The sequence below is a fragment of the Natator depressus genome, chromosome 1 (assembly GCF_965152275.1).
Source record: "Natator depressus isolate rNatDep1 chromosome 1, rNatDep2.hap1, whole genome shotgun sequence".
Taxonomy (NCBI): domain Eukaryota; kingdom Metazoa; phylum Chordata; order Testudines; family Cheloniidae; genus Natator; species Natator depressus.
Genome location: NC_134234.1, coordinates 97,939,896 through 97,960,443, shown reverse-complemented (window position 1 = coordinate 97,960,443; position 20,548 = coordinate 97,939,896). Strand labels below are relative to the sequence as shown.

At 42.0% G+C, this 20,548-nt stretch overlaps 1 protein-coding gene across 1 annotated transcript in view; it reads left to right on the top strand.

The window, feature by feature from the left end:
• Nucleotides 1-1,425: 1,425 nt before the first annotated feature.
• STK24 (serine/threonine kinase 24) overlaps nucleotides 1,426-20,548 on the top strand; it is a 127,827-nt gene continuing 108,704 nt past the window's right edge. The window contains exons 1-2 of the mRNA XM_074962898.1: nucleotides 1,426-1,758; nucleotides 19,149-19,379. Coding sequence (XP_074818999.1) covers nucleotides 1,717-1,758; nucleotides 19,149-19,379 — 273 coding nt within the window. The 5' untranslated portion in view covers nucleotides 1,426-1,716. The remainder of the gene's footprint in view (nucleotides 1,759-19,148; nucleotides 19,380-20,548) is intronic.

Below are 20,548 nucleotides of genomic sequence, written 5' to 3'. Positions count from 1 at the left end.
TTTCTTGTTACCCTTTATGTCCCTAGCTAGTTTAATCTTATTTTGTGTCTTGACCTTTCTAATTTTGTCCATACATATTTGTGTTGTTTTTTATATTAATCATTTCTAATTTGACCTAGTTTCCTCTTTCTGAATGACTCTTTTTTGAGTTTCAGGATGTTGAAGATCTCCTGGTTAAATCATAGTGGTATCTCACCACGCTTCCTATCTTTCCTACGCATTAGGATAGTTTACTCATGATTTGTGGTATGTTCACACTACAGAATATACCAGCATAACTGTGTTGTCATAGCTATGCTGACATAACACCATAGTATAGATGCAGCCTTCACCCACTGAAGGGTTTTCCGTTGGCATAGAAACACCATCTCCCTGTGCAATGGTAGCTACATCTATGGAAACATTCTTCCATCAGTGTAGGTATGCCTACACCTGAGGTGTGCTTTTTCACACTCCTGACCAATAGAGCTATGTCAACCTAACTTTTAAGTTTAGACCGAGCCTTATGCTGGTGTGAGAAGAGAATCAGGTCCTCTCTGTGCATGATCTCCACTGAATGGGTGAGGTTATAACAAATGACTGGTGTTAAGGAAAAACATTGAATGCTGGTAACAGAGGAACATGCATATGCACCACTGCTGTCTAGTAGGCTAGAATAAGATCTACTCAAATGTTTAATTAGCAGTTATCTCACCTGCTAGTCAGCAGTTTACAAAGAGAGCCCAAGCCCAGTGAGCTAAATCAAAGGCACATCACCAGGGTATATCAGATAAAAGAGGCAGCTGTTTCCAGTAGGTCAAGCAGCAGTAGCATGTAGTTTTAGCACAGAAGGTAACAAATTTGATGTCATTTAAGCACACTGGAGCTGATGACAATAGACATTTATGGGGTTAAAGGCAGGATAACCGTGTGGCAGCTAGGCATTTCATTATATAATGGTAAGTCTTCAGCTCCTCTGGCGGAGGGGGGTTAGAATGAAGGAGAATTAACCTGGAGCCCTCTTTCCCCTGGATGTGTATGTCTTTTTACGCAAACTAGGCTCCAGCCCTAGGACAATACTCTTGACAAGGCAAAGGAACACTACGCCCTTCCTCTCCGATGCCTGCTAGGCACACAGCTACCCGCAGACAGACACAGGGGGCTGCCCCCCTGCAAAGCACTCCGCCCCTCGGACACTGCTCCCCGGGGGCACGTCCCCGGCACGCCTACCCAGAGACACCCCCAGGGCGCAACCGCTCCCGCGGTGATTCGCCCCACTCAGCTGGAGGGGGAGGGGTCTGAGCGGGCCCGATCCCAGTGAGCTTAATTCCGGGCGCGTCAACGGGACAGACCAGTCACCAGCATTGGGGCGCGAGGCCCGGGAAGTGCCGCGTGCCACCGCCGGCAGATACCAGGAGGGGGCGGGGCGAGCGCGCGCACACAGTGTGGCAGTTGCCCCGCGCCCGAGGTGGTTTGCGTTACGCTAGCTGTGCTCCCCCCCCCCAGCGCGAGACCAGTAACCGCCGCTCTGTGCGCTCGGAGAAGGTCGGGCTCGACGCAGCGTCCGTGACTGGACCTGAGCTGCGAGGGGCGGGGGAAGTAGCGCCAGGGAGGCCCGGCACGCCGACGCTCCGGAACCGCCGCCAGCCGCGCTGGGAGGGGGCCAGGGACTGATTCCCGTCGCTGGAGCCGCCTGAGACGGGCCGACCCCCGCGCGCGGCGCGCATCGCTGCCGCCATGGCTCACTCCCCGGTGCAGCCGGGCCTGCGGGAGATGCCGGTGAGGATCTAGTCCCGCCCGGGCGGGGGGTGGCGGCATGAACTATGGTGCCTGGGGGTGCGGGTCCACGTCCCTGCGTGGGAGCTGCGCAGCCTGAGGGCCGGCACGGAAACGCACCCGGAGACCTCAGGGGTGGGGGTGAGAGGCCGCCTGCGGGGATCCGCCTCTTGGGCCCAAACCTCGCTCCCTCCCCTATGTGCTGCTGCTGGGGTTGGTTTTTGGCTGGGCGCGGTGGTGGTGGTGGTGGTGGTGGTGGTGGGGAGATCGGGTGCGAGCAGCGGCTGCAGGGCGTTTGGGGGGCGAGTCCCCAGGGTGGTCGTGGCGTTGTCGGGAAACGCAGCTTCGCTCTGGCACTGCCCCGTTAGTTCCCGGAGCGGAGAGGAGCCGGGGCGCCGGCGGGGGCTGATCGTTTGGAAACAAGCTGCGCTTGGCAGAATAAAGCCCGAGGTGCCTGGACCGTGCGGCTCGCTCCCCTTCTTGCCGGAATGGAGGGGGAGGGTGCGGGTTTCAGTGGCGCTGCGTTCCAGCCCAGAGCCCGCAGCTTCCAGGCGCTTCTCAGCCGCCTTCCGCGGCCCGCTGCTCGGCTGAGTTTGGAAACACAAACCCTCCCTGCAGTGAAGAGCGTCGCCCTTCCGGGCGTGCTGTCTCGCCCATCTCTGTAGGAGGGTCTATGGCAGGCGGCGGCTGCTGGAGGGCTGATGTTTGGCCAGGGTGTTCGGGATTTTTGTTCTGTCCTGTCAGTTGCTTAGTTAGAGCTGGTATGTTGTGGAATTTGCTGCTGGATTTACATTTATATTGTGACTTGTTTCTGAATAATTGTCAAGGGCTCCTGATCCCTGGGATAGGCATCCCTGTCTACTTTATCTTTATTAGTCCAAATAAAATAACCAGCCACTTGCAGAGAAATCTTAAAACTGTCAGTATTTGTCTATTGCTATACTAGTCCCCGTGTATCTTTATTAAACCTTGCATGCTACTTCATCAGATGCCACTTTGAGCCCCTTTTCCTCCATTTTTGTTCTGTAACTTTCTCAAATTACCTTTGGAGTTAAAAATTTTTTATATTTGGTTTTGGCTTAAAAGTGGATTTATTTCTGGTTAGTTTTCCATTGATCAAATACACTAATTCATGTTTTTCTGGGCTAGCATAGCCTGGAGGTTTTAATTGAAAACTTAATTCGTATATCTTTAGAGGAAGATGTACTTGCAAAAGTGTAGAGGGAAGATGGATAGGAAAGAGTTAAGAAATAATTAAGCATGGCATGTACTACACATGCACAGTGTTTTTTTTTTTTTCTTTTAGATTGTGTGCAGTCAGTCCAGTTATCCTTGTGCCCTGGAGGGCTCCTGACTTTCATGTATTCTGCCAAGTCATCCATCTCCTGCTGATACCCTTGAAATCACCCTTTATTTTTCAGAAGAATATTCTTAGGTGTTCAGTATGTCTGGGGATTGTTTAAAACAAGGAAATAAAATTTTAAATACTATTTAACTGTTATGGATGAGTCTGAATTCAGAAAAGACATATTTCATTGCGTTTCTTGCAGGAATTGTAATTTAAACACAGTGAACACTTTAAGCTCTGTAGGTGCTCAGATACTATGGTGGCCATATGAATACCTTGTCCCTAATCTTGCAGACACTTAACGTAGATATGTATGTTTGCTTTAATTGAAAGCCAAGGGTAAAATTATGCTTCTGCTTTGCAGAATCAGGTCCCTATAGGGAAAAGCTATACTATATGAAATATAATACAGAATATATATAAAGAGGCCATATGGCTTCATGGAACTTTAATTGCTTCTGATGGTACATTTTTAAAGCCTCATTTGTTACATTTTTGCAATAGTGAATGCTATAGTTAAAGGTCACCTGCAAGTGATTTTAAAAAAGAATTGTGTGTGGCCTTTTGCTTTTCTATGCTATATAGACTTGTATAAAGAAGGCCTGCTTTTCTGCTTTTTAAAATTTTAAATTGATACTTTCTAAGGTGAAAATAAGTAACTCCCTGTGATGGGATCTCCCAACCTGGGACTGTGGGACTGCTGTGCCCCCTTAATTTACTAATCTGGGTTCTCTCTCACAATGCCTTACTGGTGACAAGAAGCAAACCCCTCCAGGTGCTATTATCACTCAGAATAAGCACATGTAGAGCCCCATACACAGCTAGATTACATGAATGCTCCCAGAGCCACTCACGAATCAAATAGAGCAAGGCACTATCCAAATCCGCCCAGCTCCCAGCCTTGTACCTCAGGAATATACCGTCTTGTACTACTCAAGACCCCTTCTTGAGCAATGCAAGCTTATTAATTGGTTCACCACTTCATCAATAGAAGGTGGATATACACCAGCCTTTGTAACCTGAGCAAATTTACCAAGCACTTCAGTCAAACTCACTGGTAAAGATAAACATTAAAATAAGTTTATTGATTACAAATATAGGTTTTAAGTGATAGGCAAAAAGACAGAGTTGTTACCAAAAAAAAAAAAAAAAAAAAAGCACGGAGGCTAAATTCTTAACCTTATTAAACTAAGGAATATCTGGACTAAGCAGTTTTTCTCACCCCACTGGATACTGCAGGTTGGATGTGGTCTTTTATACGCAGGCTTTCCCTGTTAGCCTGGGAACCAGTCTTTTCAGCTGCAGCATTCTCGTTGCCTTCAGCATAGGTGGGAGAAGAGACAGACAAACCATTTGGCCTCTGTCCTATATTTTACTTTACTAGTGAAAGCCTTACACAGCTTTTTACTTTACTAGTGAAAGCCTTACACAGTAATACACTTAACAAAAAGAAAAGGAGTACTTGTGGCACCTTAGAGACTAACAAATTTATTTGAGCATAAGCTTTCGTGAGCTACAGCTCACTTCACTGGATGCCAAAACAGAATACACATGCTAAGCATACAATGCTCACCACTCCCAATAAGGCAGATGAACTTTTCCGAATGGCCTGTCAGGATCAGATCATCTGGGGACTCCAGTTTCTGCATGGTGTGATTGGCAGGGTGTTGAGGCCTGGCAGCTCTGATCTTGGGGCTGTCTCCTAGAGTTGGTTCCAGAGAATTTCCTTTTGGACCCCAGTTTATATAGTGAAACTTGAGTCCTGCTTACCTGTACCATCACGAGTCATTTTACTAAAGTATTACAAAATAATTCTTTGACCAATACTGACATATGGTGAAACAATTCTTTACCCAATCATACCTCACCACCCTAGTTGATTTACACCTACCAAAATTATTTATGTAACAGACAGAAACAGTCAAAGAACCAGACAGACATACAGAGAAACAATAGAGAGGTAGGGACCATAAAGGTAAAATGATGAAGTAGAGATTTCACACCCACAACTGTTGATAAGTGATTGCTTGCCAGAGAGAATGCTGTCAAACAAAGTTTTCTTTAAACATCTTAAGATCTGTTTTTTTTTTTTTTTTTTTTTTTTAATCTGGGGATGGTTGGTACTTTTACCATAGGATCTCTTTCTTAACAGCCTGATATTCCTTTATTTTAATGTAGTTTAGATGGAATGTGAGGATGTGACTCATTCAAATTAAGGCTCACCCCCAAATTTAATCAGCAGTGTGCTTCTTTGTGGGCCCTCCCCCTTCTTTACACATGACCTTTATCTTTCTACTTCAGGAAAGCTTTTCACTCACTCAACGCTTGTGGAATTTAGCAAGGCTGGTCAGTGGAAAGTCTCTCGTGGCCTACAAATTAAATTTCCTCAGTGTTTTATCCCTGGAACTGTAGTCTAGATCCGTGGGTCTTAACCAGGGGTACGTGTACCCTTGCCAGTACTCAGAGGTCTTTCAGGTGGTACATCGACTCCTCTAGATATTTGCCTAGCTTTACAACAGGCTATGTTAAAAGCAGTAATAAAGTCAGTACAGACTAAAATTTCATACAGAAAATGACTTGCTTATGCTGGTGTATATACTATCCACTGAAATGTAAGTACAAATTTTATATTCCAATTGATTTATTTTGTAATTATATGGTAAAAGTGAGAAAGCAAGCAATTTTTCAGTAATATTATGCTGTGACGCTTTTTGTATTTTTATGTCTGATTTTTGTAAGCAAGTAGTTTTTAAGTGAGTTGAAACTTGGGGGTACGTAAGACAAATCGGACTCCTACAATAGTCTGGAAAGGTTGAGAGCCGCTAGGCTAGATCTAACTCAAGCCTTCAGATGAGTGGAAGCTAGCAATTTCAGTTTAATTTCTACAATAAAATACTATTAGGGCTGTCAATTAATTGCAGTTAACTCACGTGATTAACTCAAAAAAGTCGTGATTAGTTGCAGTTTTAATCGTATTGTTAAATAATAGAATGCCAATTGACTGAGTGGACTTGTAGGCGCTAAAGGTTTTTGCATTGTTTTGTTTTTGAGTGCAGTTATGTGACAAAAAAAAAATCTACATTTGTAAGTTGCACTTTCACGATAAAGAGGTTGCACTACAGTACTTGTATGAGATAACTGAAAAATACTGTCTTTATCATTTTTACTGTGCAAATATTTGTAGTAAAAAATAATATAAAGTGAGCAGTGTACACTTTGTAGTTGAAATCAATATATTTGAAAATGTAGGAGAACATCCAAAAATATTTAAACAAATGGTATTCTATTATTGTATAACTGTGCAATTAATCGTGGTTAATCTTTTTAATTGTGCTGTTAATCGCGATTAATATTACTGTAAGGGAGTCTAAACAAGGATAATGCAGGTGGAATTTTTTGGTTTTCCTTCCCCCATCCCTTCCCACACGCACCTCAAAAGGTATCAGATTAAGTGATGTTTTTGTTAGTGTTCAGTTTCTTTCTCTTTTCAGAATTTACAGATTGTTTCAGGGAGTTGGGCTTTCTCTTACTGATTGATTATTTATGTGCAAGATATCTGTACATAGCATTACAGAAGCAGACCATATCAGACTGCACTTAAAAGTAAACATAACTGTGGGCCGAGCTGCGCCGGCCAGATGGGCCTCAGCCTCTTAAACAGTTAATCGTTTAAATGACATTGCTGTCATGCATCTAAAATATTCTGGTCTCTGCTTTGTAGCATACTGATGGTGTCGGAGATGATGATAAGAGACTAGAGGAGAAGCCATACATAGGAGGGTAGGGGAGAGGAAGTGTCCTGGTCATAAGCCACTGACTCAAATCCCAAAGAACACTCCAGAGATGGTGTATAGGTGTTATATTGTTTTGTCTAGATTTGTATATATCTTGTGTTATTTAAAGTGTAATTGTGTATAAAACAAACATATATACCAAAAAACCCACAACCATCAAACAAAACCTTGCTAACCCTTTGTGTTGTTATACTTAAATTATCATGTGTCCTTGAAGAGGTAAATGATAAACCAGATTTGAGCTCTGGAAAAGGGTGTGCTTAAGCTAATGGAAAAGGAGGACTTGTGACACCTTAGAGACTAACAAATTTATTTGAGCATAAACTTTCGTGAGCTACAGCTCACTTCATCGGAGCTGTAGCTCATGAAAGCTTATGCTCAAATAAATTTGTTAGTCTCTAAGGTGTCACAAGTCCTCCTTTTCTTTTTGCGGATACAGACTAACACAGCTGCTACTCTGAAACCTGTCCTTAAGCTAATGGGGAGCCTCTGATAGCCAGCACTAGTGATAGAGACTAGGTAGTTGGACCACAGGGACTCAACTATCAGAAGGGGTGCTAGATGGAGGATCTGTAGCCTGAGGTTGTGTCCATAGACCCAAAATCAGAGGCAGGCAGACCTTCCTATGAGATAAGGATGCGCAAAAGATTGACTTTTGCTGGGATCCTCATCCAGTCTACTCATAAGTACTCTTGGTATCTGGATGGTGAATTTACAAGATGTTATGATCAAGAACCAACATAATCTTTGGGGATAGATGCTACCTGTAATCAGTTTCCTTTTTGAAGAGTAGAAAAGCAAAGCAAAAAAGCTAGTGACTCAGCTGTATGTAGCGTCTATGCATGTCCTACAAGTGAATTACAACAATCTGGCTTGTAGTGGGACTGCTCCTATTTTTCTGAGGTGGTACTCTGGAGTCAAATTTTCTGGTCGTATATGTAAGGTTAAGGCCTATGTGAGACCTCCTGTGTGAAGTGGAAGGGTCTTTGCAGCCTCAAAAATGGATGAAATACTAAGAAAATGGACAAGTCCACCAGGTAAGATGACGCCAGTAAAATAAGTAAATGTTAAACATTGGTTTATTTCAGGGTTAGACAAATTTTGAAGTTTGAATTCAGATAATATTTTTCATGGGGAACATAGCTCTAAAGTCAGATGTAATTGCATTTGTGATTGGTGAATATTGTTTATACATGAAAAGAGGAAAATTAGACAGAGAAAACATGTCTCAGATGGGGGTAATGTAGTTGAAAGTTTAATCTTCTTTACTTCAAGTGGAAATTCACAAAGTGGTGGAGAGGCTAGGAGAGGAAGCAGTGAAGATATCTATAGGGAAATCTCTGGAGAAATTAATGTAAAGGATTAGAAACATTTCAGAATGAATTATTTTTTTTTATTTTCTCTTAGCTGCATAGAATCGGAATGGAATAGGTTCCCAGAGAGGATTGAATATATGAAATTAAATTCAGAAACCACAAAGGGGGAGAATAATGTAGTGTCACGGTTCTTTTTGTAGTATAGTTTCAGCATGGATCCTTACTGTTCTCTAGTCAATAGTTTTAAAAGAAAAAATGAATTTAGTAGGTTATATATTAGGGATGTAGAAGCATAGTCTTACCGGTTAACTGCCTTAACCATTAACCCCAACGTCAGCCGGAGTGGGCCGAGCTGCGTTGGCCAGATGGGCCCCAGCCTCTTAAACAGTTAACCATTTAAATGACATATTTTTAATGGTATTTACATCCTTATTATATATAAAATCAACAAAATGGTCTTAAGAATGTGAGATTATGGAAAGTGATTGCTTTCATTGTAAGATACATATTTTGTTTATCAAAGGTATTCAACTCAACTACAGAATAAATTAGTCTCTTCCTCTTAGTGAACAAAAAGAGATATGAGAGACATTATAATAAAAAATGATCCAGATCAGTGCTGGTATAACACTTTGGTGTTTTTGCAGCCCAGATGTTTAACATGAGCTTGCTGTAGGTGATTATATTAAAAGTGAGGCTGTTATAGCAGGAAAACCATGTGGATGCTAGGAGGCAAATGACCCAATTTCTTTGTTAAAAGTGACAGGTAGGACACAGGATGTGAAGGTACAGGAAGTGTAGTTTCATCCCTTCACATTTTGGGAGGGAAGTATTTTCTGACAACTACGGCGAGTTTTTTTCCTTCCACAGTAATGCTACAGTGAGGGTGCAACACCTCTGAAACAGTGGCTTTTCTTACTATTCAGCCTTCCAGTGAACTGGAATGTATAGAAAGAGTGACTAAATTCTGAAATGTAGATTAGTATAAGTCAATACACAGCATTAGTAGATAATCTCTTTAAAAATAAAATGGGAGCAGATTATTACAGCATCATTTTAAAATTCTTGAAGGCACCTATGTACTTTTCTTTCTTTTGCTGTCATGCGTCTAAAATATTCTGGTCTCTGCTTTGTAGCATACTGGTGGTGTCAGTTTTTTTTTTTTTATCACACACTTGATGACTGAACAGGTTTTTCACTTCCAGTAGTTTGTTTAAAAAAAAAAACGCCACAAATATAATAGAGGGTGGAGAGAGAATGCATGATGATGTGCTATAAAAGTTATATCAGCTTGAATCTGAGATGACTGTATTACTCACAAGTGGTGTGTAGACGGGTCATTCAATAAGGCTTTAATACTATGCCACTGTATTTTGTATATGTCACATGTAAAATAGCTTTTCTGTAACAAATGTTTTAGAATTTTAAAACATTTTAATGGGACTGTTTTGTATCTTTTGTCTGAAAAACCCAGGTGGTTTATGGTCTGATGCTGAAACTGTGTAGTTCCCATTAACTTCAGTTGGATTTGTTGGTGCTTAACATTTCTGAAAAACAGACTATTCTCTATCAGTTCAGCTTGCTTTTTATAGCTTTCTGTATTTAAACAGTTGTGACTTTAAGACATGGCATTGTAGGAACTTCCAGGGCTGGAAGTAGGGTCCCACTGAGTATCTGGGAACCTCCCCGCAGGGTGATGCTAAATGTTGCCTATTCTGGGCGTCAGACCTTTGTAACTTCCTTGGAGGAAGAAAGGAGGGGAACTTACACACTAGGGGGAAGAAAACTTTTGTGACAAGTTTAAAGCTGTTTAAAAACTTGGGCTAGGTCCATAAAAGGATATACATGCCTAAGTCCAACTTTTAGGTGCCACTGACATCCTTTAAAACCCCCTGCTCAGGTGCTGCCTAACTCTAGGCACCTAGGTTTCTGCTGTTAAAGTTCTCTAGGTGTCTAAAAATCTGCCAGAGAGTATATCCTAGCTTCCTCACTCTAGCCATTCTCATGCCTAATCCCCAATGGGATCCTCAAATTAGGCATAGCCTGTGGTACCTGGTCTGGTAGGCATTCTCAGAGCATGCTTAAAAGGAGGATGAGAAATTGATGCTGGTACCCCACTTATATCTTTTAGCCCAGTGATTGGAGCAATCACCTGGGATGTAGTAGATCTGAGTTCAATTCCCTACTCTGCCTGTTAAGGAGAAGGGATTTCAGTTTGGGTCTCCCCATTCCCAGGGAGTGCCCTATCCACTGAGCTTTGAGGTATTCTGTGGTAGGTCTCTCTTAATCTCTCCTGTTGAAATTGTTCCATTGTGTATAAATAACTAAATATTCAATGGGCCGGAGACTGAGTGATTACATTCCAGTCATTAGGGCCCTCATCTGGGAGGTGGGAGACCCAAGTTCCAACCTTCTGTTCCAATGAATATTTAATTATTTATACACAGTAGAACAGCTTCAACAGGAGAGAGTGAGACCTGCCGCAGAATACACGATAGCCCATTAGGGCACTCTCCAAGCAATGGGGAGACCCATGTTCAGATCCCTTCCTCCCATCAGGCAGAGGTGGGATTTGAACCTGGGTGTGTCTCATCCTCAGTGAGTTCTCTAATCGCTGGGCTAAAAGTTATAAGGGGAGGTGGTGCCTCCTTATCTTCCTGTGTTTTGTATAAAAAAGGGCTTATCATAGAATCATAGAATATCAGGGTTGGAAGGGACCCCAGAAGGTCATCTAGTCCAACCCCCTGCTCGAAGCAGGACCAATTCCCAGTTAAATCATCCCAGCCAGGGCTTTGTCAAGCCTGACCTTAAAAACCTCTAAGGAAGGAGATTCTACCACCTCCCTAGGTAACGCATTCCAGTGTTTCACCACCCTCTTAGTGAAAAAGTTTTTCCTAATATCCAATCTAAACCTCCCCCATTGCAACTTGAGACCATTACTCCTCGTTCTGTCATCTGCTACCATTGAGAACAGTCTAGAGCCATCCTCTTTGGAACCCCCTTTCAGGTAGTTGAAAGCAGCTATCAAATCCCCCCTCATTCTTCTCTTCCGCAGACTAAACAATCCCAGCTCCCTCAGCCTCTCCTCATAAGTCATGTGCTCTAGACCCCTAATCATTTTTGTTGCCCTTCGCTGGACTCTCTCCAATTTATCCACATCCTTCTTGTAGTGTGGGGCCCAAAACTGGACACAGTACTCCAGATGAGGCCTCACCAGTGTCGAATAGAGGGGAACGATCACATCCCTCGATCTGCTCGCTATGCCCCTACTTATACATCCCAAAATGCCATTGGCCTTCTTGGCAACAAGGGCACACTGTTGACTCATATCCAGCTTCTCGTCCACTGTCACCCCTAGGTCCTTTTCCGCAGAACTGCTGCCTAGCCATTCGGTCCCTAGTCTGTAGCGGTGCATTGGATTCTTCCATCCTAAGTGCAGGACCCTGCACTTATCCTTATTGAACCTCATCAGATTTCTTTTGGCCCAATCCTCCAATTTGTCTAGGTCCTTCTGTATCCTATCCCTCCCCTCCAGCGTATCTACCACTCCTCCCAGTTTAGTATGATCTGCAAATTTGCTGAGAGTGCAATCCACACCATCCTCCAGATCATTTATGAAGATATTGAACAAAACCGGCCCCAGGACCGACCCCTGGGGCACTCCACTTGACACCGGCTGCCAACTAGACATGGAGCCATTTATCACTACCCGTTGAGCCCGACAATCTAGCCAGCTTTCTACCCACCTTATAGTGCATTCATCCAGCCCATACTTCTTTAACTTGCTGACAAGAATACTGTGGGAGACCGTGTCAAAAGCTTTGCTAAAGTCAAGAAACAATACATCCACTGCTTTCCCTTCATCCACAGAACCAGTAATCTCATCATAAAAGGCGATTAGATTAGTCAGGCATGACCTTCCCTTGGTGAATCCATGCTGACTGTTCCTGATCACTTTCCTCTCATGTAAGTGCTTCAGGATTGATTCTTTGAGGACCTGCTCCATGATTTTTCCAGGGACTGAGGTGAGGCTGACCGGCCTGTAGTTCCCAGGATCCTCCTTCTTCCCTTTTTTAAAGATTGGCACTACATTAGCCTTTTTCCAGTCATCCGGGACTTCCCCCGTTCGCCACGAGTTTTCAAAGATAATGGCCAAGGGCTCTGCAATCACAGCCGCCAATTCCTTCAGCACTCTCGGATGTAACTCGTCCGGCCCCATGGACTTGTGCACGTCCAGCTTTTCTAAATAGTCCCTAACCACCTCTATCTCCACAGAGATAGGCTTAGGTGCCTAACTTCAGGAGAGAAGGCTTACAGTCTCAGTCCCTTTGAGGGGTGGGTCTTAGGCCACACCTTTTTCCTTGGCATTTCCTACTGGCTAATTTAGGTGTCTCTTTATTCAGCATGCTGGCTTTTATGGATCCCATTGTTAGGCACCTAACTCTCCCTGTGCAATATTCTAAGAAACGTGGGCTCTTAATTTATGGCTGTGGAATCCACTGGCTGGCAACGTGCCTAAGTGCCCCTACTGGCACGTTCCGGGGTGCAGTCCAGACTAGTGAGGGGTTGTGTCACTGCCTGCCCTGCAATCTTTGGTGCCTCAGAATGCTTTGCTGCTGTAGCTCCCAACCAAGGCTGCTCACAAACAACCTAAGAGCATGCAGGTCACATCCTGAGTGTCTCTGTGTAGCTGCAGCCCTGGTCCAGCAACTTTGACCCCAGAATCCTGTCAGCAATACTCCAATCATACTCTGGCCTCCACCAGTCTGGGTTACTGCTTGCAGGGTGACCCCAACACACTCCCAGTCCTGAATTTCCCCCAAAATATGTGTTCTGCACTGTCCAGCCCTTTCCTGGACAGTTTAGATATGAAAGGTCCTTTGCCCCTGTGAAGGGTCAATATTGAACAGTTTGCTACTTTAATTGGAGTTCTCAAACAATTCAGTTTAAATGCTACACCTGGATTAGTTTAGATTAAAAATAAAACAAGTTTATTTAACTGTAAAGAGATTTTAATTGAATACAAGTTAGGGATGTAAAATATTAAACAGTTAACCGATAAGTATTAATCTTACTGTTAACCCTCCCTCATTCACCCACCTTCTTCCGGCTGATGATCAGCTGGTAGAAGTCCTTGCTGGGGGCCAGGGCCTGTGCATGGGTCTCAAACAGGTTCTCCTGGCAACCAGGAAAGGACGGGCATAACGAGAGGTCGCTGGGAGCCCAGCCCCCTCTTAAAGGGGCTGGGTTGATATTAACGCTCTAGCCCAGAGGGGTCTTTGCCCCAGCAGTAGAGAGGGTCCTGTTATACCCCTTTGTTGGTAAAAACAGTCCCTCCAGCCCTGCTGACCTGAGGGGAAATACTTACATGGACCTAGGGGTGATTACACTGGTGGAAGGATACTGCTTGCTAGGCCAAGAAATGCCTGGCAGTACAGGGAAGCAGGAAGAACAAACCACAGGTCCAGGGGCTTTGTGAGGGGTGGCTAGCCAGGCAGTGGGAGTGCGTTTAGGCAGAGGGAAGGGCAGGGACTGTGAGCCCCATGGGGGGAGGGCGTTAAGTAGTTCCCGGCCTACTCCTGTACCACTAGAAGGGGTTTGGCTGCAGAGGTGGAAGGTGCGCTGGTCCGTGCTGTGGCTTCAGCTGATAATTGAAAGGAAGGGAAGCTGCTGCTGGAGTGGCACAGAGCGGCTGTGGAGGCTGCATCAGGTGCCTGGGGCCCCTCTCCCTATTCCAGGATACTGAGAATGCAAGGGGGGTGCTGGGCCCCCTTAACTGCCCAAGGTCTCCTGGCTAGGCTTGTTGTGTTACCCCTGTATAAGCTCAGCTGCCCTTTCCCATCTGTCCGGGGTAGGGGAGAGGTGCCATTCTACGCATTGTGAGGCCTGAATCGGTTAACTGGTTAACCAACGTAATTTTAATAGTTTAAACGAGTACTCCTTAAAATGATATTTACATCCTAAGTATAAAGTATTAAAGTCAGAAATGGTTACAAGGGAAATAAAGATAAAATGCTTTTTAGTAGCTAAACTTAATAAGCTTGACTTGGTTCAAGATAAAATTCTTATCGCAGGTTCCCAGCAACATTGGTAACAAATTCTCAGGTCAGGATCTCCCTCCTAAGTCAAAAGGCTGGTTCCTTTGTCATCTTAGGAAAGAGAGAGATAGCTTGAGGTGTTTTTTGCCTCTCACTTTTATAGTCTGTCACCCTTTGAAATGCATTTTCCTGAGGGTTACCCCTATATAAAGTTCATTCCAGCTGTAAGGACAGAGACAGAGTCTCGTCATGAAAGAGGTTCCATGCTGTTCTTTGCTAAACTGCAGATCGATCTATTCCTGCCCCCCTTCTTTAACAAAGACTGGTCACTTGACAGGTGATTGCTAGTCAACTTTGACACCTGGCTAGAAGTGCCGGCTTGTCCTTTGTCTTTGAGAAATAGGTTTTACCCCCTCCCCAAACTTGTCTGGTAAACACATTTTAGTCATCTCATCGTATGTTCATAACTCTTAATGTGCGTTTTGTACATACATTATACAAGAATATTAATAATCACTGTGTTGTTTTCAAATAATACCTCACAAAGCATATATTATACAAAGATTATTTCAATAGGGTGTAGAGTAGTGGTGGGCAGCCTGCAGGCTGCACACAGCCCATCAGGGTAATCTGCTGGCAGTCTGCCAGACAGTTTGTTTACTTTTGCATGGCTGCCGGCAGCTCCCAGTGCCCACAGTTCGCCGTTCCCAGCCAATGGGAGCTGTGGGGAGTGGCGGCCAGCATGTCCCTGTGGCCCGCACCGCTTTCCGCAGCTCTCATTGGCCAGGAACGGCGAACCGGGACCAGTGGGAGCTGCCAGTGGCCGTGCAAATGTAAAAAAACTGGCGGCCTGCCAGCGGATTACCCTGACGGGCTGCAGGTTGCCCACCACTGGTGTGGGGCTTGAGTACGGGGTGCTTTTGGTCACAGTCGCCTTTGGAATGTTACTTATAGTCAGAATGAAGCAAAGTGATCAAAGTGAATGACAAATGCAATTTATCACAGATACAATTGTGCGTATGTATGTATACATCTATATCTGTATAAATATCGACAGTGTCTGTAATGGGTATTGTTGATATCCCACACTGTTCTCTGCTACATTTTAGTTTAGTAGTTTTTCTTTTGGTTGTGACTTCTTAAAGATCTGCCACAAAAATCTAGTGCAAATTAAACAGGTCTTTTAGTAGTAACGTTGTCTCAACTTTTGTTTAACTGGCTTGGATTGAGGCATAGTTTTTGAAAAAGAATCAGTAGCATATTTCTTAATTGCATAATAATAGTCTAAGTTTGTACGAAAGACAGAAAATGGGGAGGACAGGGTATGTGTATATGTTAGGAGAACTGTACTGAATAAAAATGATTCCCTGCTTTTCTTTTTAGAATTTATAAATTTCTGAATTAAATAATTGAAACTCATTTTACACCTGGTGAAATAATATTTAACTCCTTGGCACTGGCTAAATGCGTCTTCATTAAGCAAATATTTTGCTAATACAATCCTTAAAATGCAGCAGTCACTGCTATCATTAGGCGAATTGTGTTCACCAGGATACATCCCAAGAGTGTAGTTACCCCAGTTAAGGTGAATTTATAGTACTGTAAGTGAAAGGTGCATCCCTTTTGTTGTAAAAACTTCCAAAAATTAATCTGGAATTCACAAGGTCTTGTTTTCCATGGAACATATTTAATGGAGTATTGTAGCTGTCATCTTAAAATTTGTAGTTGTACGATATCCCCATTCACCTTGAAAATTTTATAAGATGGCATTTTTTTATTTGTGAAGAGATGGCAGCCCTAGATAATAGATCGAAATATTTGAAATGTCATTTGTAGTTAACATCTGCTTTTTAAAAAACGATAGTAAGACTAGATGCAACTGAGTAGAGTTGACCACAATTTATTCTCTGCATCCTGCTTCTGTCTTAAATTTAAGTTTCCCACCTGCTGCAGGAAATAAGTCCTTCCTGCATATAATTGAAAGCAAAACTGTTGCAGACTGTAGGGGGGAGAAAGAAAGGCCACAAAACTTTGCTCTACAAAGTCTTTCTTGGAAGTAATTGTTGCTGATGCTGTTGAAACGATCACTTCAAAGTAAAGAGAAACGATATATTGAATTTGAAGGCTTGAGGCTTCTTTATGACAGATCTGCATGAACTGGTTTCATATTGTGTCTAAATATGTGTCAGTGCTGCTGCCAAGAAAATAGGTATATACACAGCTCTGTGAGGAATGTAGTGAAGATCAAAGCTGCTTGTGGAGAGCTGAACTGAAATTCAACCAAGTCAAGGTGAATAGATTGCAGATAGCCTTTGGTGGCTGGTGAACAATAAAATGATGACTAGGAAAGCTTTGACAATGCTACTAATGAATGAAATGCCTGTGTTTGTACAAAGACTAGAGGTAGTCAAGAAAACATGCTTGCTGATTACATTTGACCAGAGTTCATACTTGAAGTCTTGGGTTATTAGTAGGGCCCTACCAAATTCACGGTCCATTTTGGTCAATTTCACGGTCATAGGATTTTTAAAAATGTAAATGTCATGATTTTGGCTACTTAAGTCTAAAATTTTACAGTGTTGTAATTGTAGGGTTTCTGATCCCAAAAAGGAGTTGAGGGAAGGTCGCAAGGTTAGTGTGTGTGTGGGGGGGGGGGCGCGGTGGGGGGTGTTGCGGTACTGCTACCCTTCCTGCTGTGCTGCTGCTGGCAGCGGCTGCCTTCTGAGCTGGGCAGCTGGAGACCAGTGGTTGCTGCCAGGAGCCCAGCTCTGAAGGCAGAGCTGCCACCAGCAGCAGTGCAGAAGTAAGGTTGGCATGGTATGGTATTGAGCTATGCCCTCAGTCAGCAGCTGCCACTCTCCAGCTACCCAGCTCTGAAGGCAGCAGCACAGAAGGGTGGCATAGTATATACTTCTGAACTGCTGCTGGCAGGCCGCTGCCTTCTGAGCAGGGTGCCTGGCCAACAGCCGCTGCTCTCTGGCCATCCAGCTCTGAAGGCAGGGCAGTAGTAAGGGTGGTAATAATGCACCCCCCTCTAAGATAACATTGTGACCCCCTTGCAACTCCCTTTTGGGTCAGGACCCTGAATTTGAAAAACTCTGTTCTCCCCTTTGATGTCTGTATAGTGTAGGGTAAAAGTACACAAAAGACCAGATTTCATAAGGGGGAGACCAAATTTCATGGTCTGATAGATTTTTAATATCTGTGAATTTGGTAGGGCCCTAGTTATTAGGGAAAAAAATAGACCTGTTAATATGCTTTGAAATGCTTTCATTTCCACATGCATGACCAAATTGAAAGCATGGTGGATTAATTTAAAGTAAAGCAATTTAAATTACCAGTTTTAATAATTTAAATCAGCAAGCAGGAAACCTTGATTTAAATAATCAATTTTAATCATGTTTTGCATTTGTACTTTAGTTATTGTCCTAAGAGAGAGTGATTCTCATTGGTTGATTACCATTAAAACATGTTGCTTTGAAACTCAGTATAGTTTTTACATTGAATTTTGGTGTTGCTTGTCACTAACCAGGAGGATGCACTAGATCTTCCCCATTTATTTAAGCAGTTATAAAGTTTAACTTAGTTATTCAGATTTTTACTTATGTTAGAAAATGGTGAATGATGCATTTTCTTATTTAGCTAGATGTGATTTGTATCAAATTGCATTTGGATGGAGATTGGAATTCAATTAAAATGCGCAAAAACACATTTTCAGTTTTTTTTAGTTGAATAAAATTACTTTAAATGTTTTGGATACATAATAAACAAAAAGTAAGTTTATCAAAACATGTTTTGCATTTAAAACTAACTGATTTATTAACTAAAGGAAGCATTATCTACAGTGAATTGAACTGATTGATTGTTTCTGGTCAAATTGTCCTTCAAGATTTTAGAACTAGTAGATCTCATCCCCTCACACCTAGTTTTTATTCATATATTGGAGGAGGAAAACGAGCTTTTCAGCTTTTTCAGCTGAATTCAGCTTTTTCAGCTGAATTTCCCAATTGGTTTCTTAATTTTGAATGAACTAGTTATTGAAGTGAACTAGTTGAAGAAACTGCATACATGAAGAAAATGCATGAAGAGGCTATCTATTGTCAAAAACTCGTTTAGCATTTAACAAACTGATTCTAGGTGCTTAGCTAGTGACATTCACGAGTTCAGTGGTTTGACTTTCTTTAAAACTTGTCAGCAGATGTGTATTGTTTAATATTACTTGCTGTATTTAATACAAAGTATTTTAATTATAATAAGTGTAGACCTTAACATAGGTTGTCAATTTCAAATTTTAAAAACTGTATTTAATTTTAAAAAAATCAATTTAAATAAAAAAAAATTTAATTAAAAAAAATCATTGATTTTTATCCACCCTGAATGACAGCTTGGATGAGCAGATAGTATTAAAAAAGAGGAGCTTATACTTATTAGGCAGTATTGAACTTTTTGTATAAGCCCTCCTTTTCCTCAAAAGGGATGGACTTGACTAAGTTAAACTAGATTGCTGGTACAGAAAACTGACAAGGTTTTGGGTAACCATTTAAATTAGAATTTGGAGGAAGGCTGACAGGTACTGAGTAGCAATTGGTTTGCATTAAAAAATCTGCTAAAAAAATCAGTAATTCAAAGATACCTTTGTATCCGGTAAAGAATGGAACACAAATTGCATCTGAACTGGAGGAGCAACAGGTTGAGAGCACAGAGGTAAAATAGAAAAATAAAGCATGCAGAAAAGACAGATAAGTTCTAGAGGTGGGAGAGTAGCATTATACATATTAGATTCCATAGGATCTAATGAGTTGTGGAAAGTCACTAATCTTTGTCTTTAGAAGCATTAACATTTTTGTTTGTAACACTGCAAGTATTGAATATCTCTTTCTTTTTGTAAATTTAACAGAATCTAAAAGCAGATCCAGAAGAACTATTTACAAAATTGGAGAAAATTGGCAAGGGCTCTTTTGGTGAGGTTTTTAAAGGAATTGACAATCGGACTCAGAAAGTGGTTGCTATAAAAATTATTGATCTCGAAGAAGCGGAAGATGAAATAGAGGACATCCAACAAGAAATCACAGTGCTGAGTCAGTGTGACAGTCCTTATGTAACCAAATATTATGGATCCTATTTAAAGGTAAGATGATGCTTGTTTTTGTGTTTTACAGTGAAAGGTTTTGTTCAGCCATCAAATTTTTATGGACAAGGACATCAGTAGAATAGCAGAATAGTTTTCAATAGAAAGGGAAATATTTTCTCTTTTAACCCTAAAAACAGCGTGAACTGTTTATAGTTTGTGAAGAGTCTGCTTCAAGACCCAGCTTAAGAATAAAATAGTGTGTCTGTTTTGCCACTTTACTCAAAGGCAGGAAGAAATCAAATTTGTTTAAGTAACAGACTTGTCATTGGGGACATTGAGGTCAAGCAGTGGTATATTTAGATCAGTCTAAACTTAGAATATTCTCACGCTTCAATTATTGTTCAATTTTCGAATGCATTGAAAATGTAGTAAAATTGCATAAAACAATTAGAAATAACTCAGTACCTGCTTTGTATCCAGGTTAATGTCAGGCCTTGATTTGTAGTAGTCTGTTTTTTTTAAAACTGAGATTTGTTTAGACTTGGTCCTGTTTTTGACCTGAATGGCTCAAAAAATTAATTTAACCTGTAACTTATTTGCAGAAAGTATTTAGCAGAGAAGCCTGAAATGAAGGCTGATATATCCTGTATGGGTTGGTGCTTCATCTGAAATTACAAGCTTTACTGATCACCTCTTGGCTTTCATTTATTTTCTTTGAAATGATCCACTTCTTGACAGTAAATCAGCTGAGATGAGTTTTAATAATGCCAAATACAAAAAGGTATTTCTTCTCTGCAGAAAGATTCATGTTTGAGGTTTCTCTTATGCTTTCACATAGAAGGTAGCACAACTATGCTTGGTACTTTTTGGTGCTGTTTTTCTCTGACTTTATCCCATTTGTGTTACTCAGTTTTCTTTTTTTCACTGAGAGTGCATGCAGGAGCTTAAAGCTTTCATTTTTCTCTTGAAAAATAGCTGAGAAGCTAATCAAAGGGCAGAAAATATCCTAAATACAAAATTTTGTCCACTTCTGCCATTCTAGGAATTTTCTACTTCATTTCTGAGGCTATGAATGCCCTTAAAAACAGAAACAAAAAAAACCCCAACTCCTTATTAACCAATCAGGATTTCTGGGATCTTCAGTTGCTTGCATACTGAGAACAGATTTGCTCTTAGGATCCAGAAGATACATGACCATTCCCACTAGAACAGCCCACTGTGTGATT